The 8936-nt window shown below is 36.5% G+C and overlaps 1 protein-coding gene across 1 annotated transcript in view; it reads left to right on the top strand.

Annotated features, from left to right (window-relative positions):
- Window positions 1-7639, top strand: part of KCNMB4 (potassium calcium-activated channel subfamily M regulatory beta subunit 4) — a 59923-nt gene extending 52284 nt beyond the window's left edge. Inside the window, exon 3 of the mRNA XM_011374263.2 lies at window positions 6521-7639. Coding sequence (XP_011372565.1) covers window positions 6521-6689 — 169 coding nt within the window. The 3' untranslated portion in view covers window positions 6690-7639. The remainder of the gene's footprint in view (window positions 1-6520) is intronic.
- The last annotated feature ends 1297 nt before the right edge of the window (window positions 7640-8936 follow it).

Genomic DNA, 8936 nt, shown 5'->3' on the forward strand with positions numbered 1-8936 from the left:
ATAAATAAATAAATACAAATTAAAAAAAAAAAAATTCTTCTCGAAAGCCCATAGCATGGAGTCTTGCTAAAAATCAAAGCCTTTAATAATATCCACATCAAAATTTTCTGGATTAGATATCAATAATGAGCAATTCCTGCCTGAAAATCTTCTATGACACAGTCAGTCGCCTCTCACCTGTGGCATTTTAATTGAATATTTGTTTATACATCTGTGACTTTTATAGAAAACTTTCAAAGGCTGTCTGAAATTCAGCTCCAAGTAGACAGAGTTATCCAGGAATGAATACATGTCAGGGTTCTTTGGTTTTCATTATAAAATATCATTTTGTCACTTCCATGTCAAGAATTAACCTGACAGGAGATTCTCTTTTCAACCAGTAACATAGAATGTTCCTCAGTGATTTCGGTCTCGAACAGTTTGCTCTTCAATCGTTGTCAGAAACCATTCTTTGATATTTAAAAAGCCTTAAATCAGTTATTCCCAGATGTGAGTAATTGTTAGCATCACCTGGAAAGCTGTTTAAAACTTCAGTCTGATTCGGGAGATCTGAGACCTTGGAATTAACGTTAAAAAACTCAAATGATTTCACTAGCCGGGTTTGTAAAACTGCCATGAAGGGCCTTTTAAATGTGTTATGCAGCTTGCTTTATGTAAAAATACACACAATTTAATTTATTGAGTTAGCTGTAGCAAAAAAAAAATGTGTTCTGCTGAATTGACATCTTCCTTTTTTATAAAATGGCAGCTGTATAACACATCTCTGTTCTTTTCTTCCTCGGGTGCTGGGCCTTCAGAGGTAAGTTCCACTTGTTCTTAAGGCAGGAGCTTTTCTTAGCCTGGGGTTTCTATTTTTTTCCCATCCTAATTAAATTGCACTTACTCCTTTATTGTCAGTTTAAAGATTTTATTTTACTTAAGTCTTTTGTTTTTATTGTTATCTACTCCAGGTTCTTTTTAAAAGTAGGTCATGTTATAAATAATAAACAAGATTTAGAGTAGGAATAGATAGCACCTATTCAAAAGATTTGGAGGAGGAAATCATTACATTTTTATGTCATTTGGCTATGCTACTATACCAAAAGCCTGGCATATTGGACTGACATTTTGCCTGCAGAATTTTTTTTATGATTGTGATAATGACGAAGCATTTGTAGACTTTAAAATAATATTTCATCAAAATACATAAGGGCAAATTCCTGTAAAGATATAGTGTATTTTTCTCATAGAAATACATAAGGGCAAATTCCTTTAAAGATATAGTGTATTATTCTCATAGAAATACATAAGGGCAAATTCCTGTAAAGATATAGTGTAGTATTTTCATAGAAATACAACTAAAAAAGTTTTCAAGGTTTATTGTATGCCTGATGTGTAAATATAGATAATTGGTATATACGCCTACTCTAAGAAAGGTTTAATGAGTGCCCTAAAGCTTGACAGAATTTAGCAAGACAAAATAAATCAGAAACATGTGAAGAAAATGAGACAAAGCATGAGGGGTCTCGTTGGCACAAAAAAATCATATAGTTTTGCTAGAAATGGGCCAAAATTTTAACTTAGCAGCCTACATGAAGGGGAAAATTCTCTGCTCAGATAAGTGAGAAATACTTGTGATAATAAATCTAGAAAGATTTTATTTCCTGTAGGATCTCATGAGAAAGTACTTTGAAGTAGATCATCTTGTCTCTTGAGGTATAGTTACCATCATGCAATACTACAAAATTATAATGCAGTTCAGATTTTTACATGAACTGGTTAAGTTTAAAATATTTTTCAGACCATTAAAAAAAAGGTCACCTTTCTCTCCGTTAGCCAATAGAACAAGCATCGTGGGATAGAAGAAATCTAATTTGATGAGACAAAGGGAATATATTTTCTACTAATTTTTTTCTTATTAACTTTATTGAGGTAACATTGGTTAATAATATTACGTAAATTTCAGGTGTCCAACATTATAATTCAATATCTATATAATACAATATTACATGCTCACCACCCAAAGTCTAGTTTCCTTCCATTACCATATATTTGTTCCCCTTTACCCAATTCACCCTTCCCCCACCTTTTCCCCTTTCATAACCACCATTCTGTTATCTGCAAGTTTTATTTTTTATATTTAGGATAACATACATGAAATCTCTGTGTCTTTATTTGGTTTAACTAGATCTGCTGCCAGCGTATGGGATGCCTTTTTGCCAAATAGAACAAAAGGCTCCCACTGGCAAATTCTAACATCAGGGTCTGGATTTCCTACTCCCTACTCTTCCCCCCATGACCCTCAGCCCACTCTCCTGTCTCATCTCAGGGAACGCTTATGCAGTGCGCATTCTGCACAAAAGCTTGTGGAGGCCATGAAAATGATCTGGACATAAGAAGGAATTAGGCAATTTCAGAAATAGCCAGTTAAATAGCTTCATGTTTCACATCAATTTTTTTAAACTATTAGAACTTTACACAGTGCTTCTTAAACTTTACCATGTATTAAAATCACCCAGGAGCGTCTCGAAAATAGAGATGTCTGGACCTCACAACCTCAAATTCTGATATAGATAACCAAGGGCTGAAACCCAGGAAGCTGCATTTCAACAAACACCAGAAGTGATGTGAATTTGAGACAAGCTAGCTGAGGGGTAGATAGTACAGGTTTAATAATCATACAGATATGGTTATTCATTATTTGTGTCGTTATTTTAAGGATGTGTAATCTTGGGCAAACTAATCTTTCTTTGCCTTAGTTTCCTTGGTTGTAAAATGAAAAAAATTCTTTCAGCACAGTCTCATTTTAAGGATCAGGTGAGATTAAATGACCTACCATAGCACCTGGAGGGTAGTAAATGCTGTTATTATCACAATGTTCTTTCAAAGCTGGACTCAGGGTAGGACCAACCCTTAGGAAGATATTTCTAAGGGTACCCACAGCTCTTTTGTTTATGATATTTGTAACCACCCCCACACCAGGAGTAAAAAGTGTTTTCCATTAGTGTTTCTACATACCCCAAAAGAGAGCCCTTGCTTACTTTTTTGAAGTCCTTGGATACAGAGTAATCATCTTTGTTTTGCTTATGGCTTACGTCCTCATCACTATCCTGATGTTACTACATCGTATTCAGATCTCATCAGGCCATTAATCCAGTTTGCCAAATGCTAAAAAGAGTGACTTTTTTTTTAAAGTTCCCTTTCAGTCCCACCATCATGGAATTTTGAAAAACTGAATTCTAAGCCAACACCCCTTTGCAAATAACTTTTGCTAACCCATCCGAAAGCTGCCTAATGAAATTGGAGGAAACTGAGGCAGGGGAGCGCCTTCAATTAAGGCACTAAAGGCCCAGTTTGAATTAGACATACTTTGATTCTGTGGGGAGGATCAATTTAGAGATAACCTCAATAAATCCTATAAGTGAATGATGAACTTAAGCATTCTAGTGCAGAGAAATAAGTTTTTTTCTGCGGGGAGATAAAACTGTTCTCCCTGTACGCATCTGAGGTCCATTGGATGAAACACGGTAAATTAGACCAACAAAGATATATTAACAAGAGAAAAACAGAGGAGTTTATTAACATGTGCATCATCCACACTGTGGCAGTACTCAGTGATGAGCAACTCAAAGAAATAGTTAGAACTTGGGCTTATATACCATCTTTTTTTAAAAAGCAATAAATTTTAGAGACGTGACAAGACAAAGGAAAGAGACTTTAAGTTTCTAGGACAGCATACTGTAGGAAAATAAATATATGGGGAACTAATGGAAGGTAAAAGCTAGTTAGTAAGGTTTGTTATATAGATTTCTCTGGTGCCACCTCTGGGCCGATAAGCATCTAGGGTTATCCCCAGTGATGAACTTCCTTTCTGGAAGAGAAAGGAGGGGAAACACCTTACAAATTTATGTGCTACTTTTAGGCAAATAGGGAAAGGGTGAAGAGCTTTTCTTTTATCTGTTTCTTTTCAATGCCTTCAGCTAAAAAGAGTCCTTATGCCAAAGTTGCATGTTCTGCCACCCTTCATTCCCATTGAATGAAACTGGGGTATCTTAGAACTGTGTGAAATGGAAGCAGACATTAATTATTTTTAAAGAAATGGGAACATTTTTATATAATATTTTTACCTCAGAGAAGGCTTTTGAAATGGTTGCAAATTCAACATAGCTAACTCAAGTGAAAGATGTTTTGTCATTTGAAACATTAAAATAAAGTTCTGCCTCAAGGGCTCTTGATACAGGGTGGAATGCCAAGAAGCTTCTAAAAAAACCAAATATCTGGGTCCAGCATTTTTCAGTTATTTTCTCTCCTTCTCTCCTTTTACCCACATTCTTTTTTAGTAAATGGTCTTCAAATTGTGTTTCAGAAACAAAGATGTAATGTTTCTAATCACCTTCATCTGTGGCTAATTTTCTAGCTCAGTTGTATAGTATTGTGGTAAAGGATTCAACATCAACAATAGTGACTAGAGGAAGAATAGAAAACATTATACTTACTGAAGCATTTCACTAGGAAATTAAATGCAAAATCACATTACTTGTGGAAATTACATAGTGTTAAAGATATAAAATAGTGTAAAATAGTGTTAAAAATATAAGTATGTTCCCCACTCACCTACCGCTGCCTTTTTTGTTGTTATTGTTGAACCATTTTAACCACTTATAAGAGTACAGTTCTGTGGTAGTGAGTATATTCACACTGAGCACTCTCATTCTTTTGACGAAGAGTCTAGTTTGTCTTTGTACCAGTAAATTCTGGAAAAGCAGAACAGTTCATGACAGAAGGAGAAGAGAGGTGAAGGGAAAGGAAGGTAAGAAGGAAAGTAGGTAGAAGTGAAGGTAGGAAGGAAGAGAGGGAAGAAGGTCATCCCGAAGCAGCTTTTACCTTCCCTTGCACATTGGGGTTGAGGTATCTGACAGCCATGAGTTCTCGTAGCTGGGAAACGAATCGTGGCAGTGCTGGGGGTTGGGATTTCAAAGACTGTAAAATATGACTACAGCTCTATTATGTCCTGATTATTTTTGGACCTAGGCCTCTACTTTCTTACACTGTTTGCATGGATAACAAGGCTGCAGCAGTGACAGTTTCTCCTTCATCAGTAGCAAGCAGTTATTTAGCAACACCTATGTGTAGAATAACAGGCAATGACAAAGTCAAGGTCCTTACAGGAAACAAGGATATGTATATTAATGTATATCCCAGATTAATGATAGCACAATCTTGTTGCTATAGGAATTCAGGAAAAGGAATAACTTCTGGAAGCTGGAATGATTTTTGCTTGTTAGAATGACTCTGCATTCACTTAGTACACATTTTTATTGAAATAACATGAAATAAAATTTCAATAAAAATCACACTTTATGTGCAAAGTTTGAAATCATGTTATGCACAAAAAAGGGACGAGGATTGTGTAATTTCAAAGCCAATCTGCAACAACTTCTTGTTAATGCCTTGTGATGGCTGCATTACAGGTAGAAGAGCCATATACACAACATTCTTTGTCATTCTTCTGGGAATATAGGTCTCGAATCATGAGAGCTATGATTCGTGAGAGCTCCTCAGGAAGCATCTCTCTGTAAAATGCACTGCCCTGTCCTCTAAAGCTTCTGGTGTTCTTGAAGGCAATTGAACTAATTTTCTTTTCTGGAGGCAGCACTGCTGCTCTAGTATAACAGAACAAACCTTCCAGTGGATGAAATGGAAATATCTTGCAGAATGTAAACCTCTCATATGAGAGCTAGATTCCCAGGATCACTCTCTAATGGCCAAAGATGAGAGATTGTGGCTGTGGAACATAACTCATCTTCATTTCCTGTGAATAAGACTAGTGATGGAATTGAAAATAGAGCCCCTCATTGATAAGATGGAAATATATTGCTAAGACTTTGTAAAATTTATCAAGAAAATGGTTAGTGCTTTAAAATGATGGCTAATCCCGCCCAGAACCATGGGAAAATATATTAAATTCATCCATTTATCTGCCTGTTCATTAATAAAAACCTTCACATAGTGAAGCTGAGTCCACCTGAAAGCTACACATAGGTTGTTCTATCTAAATTCAAACAGTGGCTTTAACTGACTTTGTGTGTGTGTGTGTGTGTGTGTGTGTGTGTGTGTGTGTGTGTGAGAGAGAGAGAGAGATTAAGATCATTTGGGCCTCACTTAAGTGCTGAGGTCTAGTTTGGGTTTGTTTGAGAATGCCACTTTAATCAGGAGACATTAAAGGATAAGTGAGAAAATGGAATATGTTAAGCAATTTAGAATGGAGGGAAACAATAGCATAAGAGGTTGCTACACTTTTGGCATTTTGCAACATGTAAATTACATTATAAATAATATGCAATTACTTGATCAAGACCTCAGAACTTTCAGTAATGGGTTTGAAGCACAAAGTACAGTATTTATAGTCAGAGTGAGGTCTTCACTTTTAATTATGCCCTTTGGTCCAGAAAGCAAGCTGGGCTCCAGGTTGTAAAGAGTTTTTGGTGCAATGCCAAGGCAGTTGACCCCTCTTTCCTTCCTATTTTCCACTATCTTGCAGACCAGATGATGTGCTTCTGCATCGCACGCATGATGAGATTGTCCTCCTGCATTGCTTTCTCTGGCCCGTGGTGACATTTGTGGTGGGCGTTCTAATTGTGGTCCTGACCATCTGTGCCAAGAGCCTGGCAGTCAAGGCAGAAGCCATGAAGAAGCGCAAGTTCTCTTAGAGGGGTGTAGGCTTGTGGAAAGCAAAGCACAGAAACTGCATCCATCGGCACACATCTCCCTGCAGAGCCTGTTTCCGACGCAGGGGATGGAAGGGGTTATGAGAGGTCTCTGAGAGGCCCCTCCCTCAGTGGCAGCAGCAACAGGCACAACCGGAAGACTTAGGACCTCATAGATTGTATTCTGTGTGTTGTAGCAATGGCTAAAGAGTCAAACTCTTGGCTCTGTGGAGTAATAGTTTCAGAAAATCCGATAAGATGTTAATTTTTGGGGAAAGTAACAATGTATAATTGTACAGTGTAGTATATAAATCATTATGATTTATGGTATTTAAAAATATTAAAATAGAGTGGTCTGTGTTCTTTTCTATTTCCTTTTTTATGCTTAGAACACCAGAGTTTTAAAAAAAAAAAACAAGTCTTCTGGGTTTCATTTGATTCTGCTAGACTAAACTTTTACTTGGAGATGAAGATTCCTGCACAAATCTTGACCTCACTGTATCATCCCATTTCTATTAAAGAGTACTTTTTGACCCTTGCTTGAAAAAGGAATACTATGCTGTTAACTCAGTCTCCAGTCACTTCTGTGACTCTTAAACAAAGGATGTTCAAAGGTTGGGAAAACATATCCTCCAGCGCCTGCTTTTGCCTACTCATTATTTTCCACCAGATTATTTCTTAAGAGAGGGAGATGATTCTGAACAAGGCCTATTCTAGCTCTCAGAGCCTCACGCTCCTTTATTTATCTGTTCATGTTATTTTTGATGGATTTTATCCTTGTGCAATAGAATGTACATGATGTGAAAGATACCTTTCAGCTTAGTTAAATGCTGTTTTCGATTCTTTTTTCTTTTAGGTCAGAAAAAAAATTCAAAATCTGTTCCAGCATTTTGTTTTGATTTTCTCTGTCCTTGCCTTGATGTTACCAGTATTAAAACAAGAATATTGCTGCAGCTGTTCAGTTTGCTTAGACAAACCTGGAGATGCAAACCAGCTCACATCACTGCTGAGCTTTCTGTGCCTTTATCAAAAGTTCACTGAGGAGACCAGACTTCTTTGCATCTGTTCATGAACTCAAATTCCAAATATGAATCACAGGTCTCAGTGAATATAAAACCTACCCTACTTATTTACCAGGTAGAATCAAACATTTGTTTAGATGAAATGTATATTTTTAGTGAAGGAACAACTGACGATATAATTTCATTTTGCTTTCTTCTAATATTCTTTAAACTTGTGTCTTGTAGAATAAAGGCAAATTAGAATTTAAGGACAAGCTCCCCTCAGTTATTTGCTTGAGGTTCTAAGAAAGATACATCTTAGTAGAATGAGGATTTCCTGACTTTTAGTCCACATACACTGTTTTATTAATTTTAGAATACAAGTAATTGAAAGAGCCATAGTTTTCTGTGAGAGGGTGCTGGATGAGTGTGATAATTTTTATCTGAATCACGTGCTACAGGTCACACTGTGGACAAGGCCCTGCACACACTATTTGTGACATCCTTTGCAGCAGCTGTAGTGCCTTGACTTCAAAGTTTTCTGTTGCAGAAAGACATCCTTGTGTCTTAGCAACACAATGAACTGTTCCGAAGCAGAGTCACACGAAGATGAGAATGAGAAAAAAAACATCACCTTTGAATCACATCATGGGAAATGAAGTCTACTTTATCCATTTTTTCTTAATCCAATAATCTATGATTAATTGATCACAGAGAGTAGATAAAAATAGGACATGGACATCTGTGTTGGAAAAGGGGAACAATCTGAGTTTTCGTTTATTGATTTGGTTGGTATTCATACATCTATATTAACTAAATGCCTATACTGAGGCCCAAAAAGTATAAATGACTGTATTCTGTAGGTTGATTTTTGGAAAAGAGAAGCAGCACAGTGAATTCATGAGGTCACATGTAGTTTTAGGGTCTTACTTGCTTACAGCCAGTTAAATTTGAGACTTTTTAGTTTTCCTTGTCATTAAAGATAAAATCTAAAGGAATAAGGAGAAGACATTTTTAGGATCATAAAAAGTAAAGAAGCTTAACTTCTTAATATTTTAATTATATTTTTTGTGTAAGTGTTAGGCACCTCCAAAATATGATCACTCACGTAAGACAGAAGTTTAGTTCTTCCTTACATAGCTATCCAGAGGTAGTTAAGAAGCCTAGGACAGCGAGGGCAGCTCTGTTTCACAAGGTGATCAAGGGCCCCAGGATTCATTTACCTTGTTCTCTTGTTACCAAGGGTAGT

The sequence above is a fragment of the Pteropus vampyrus genome, unplaced genomic scaffold (genome assembly GCF_000151845.1).
Source record: "Pteropus vampyrus isolate Shadow unplaced genomic scaffold, Pvam_2.0 Scaffold9, whole genome shotgun sequence".
NCBI classification, from domain to species: Eukaryota; Metazoa; Chordata; class Mammalia; order Chiroptera; family Pteropodidae; genus Pteropus; species Pteropus vampyrus.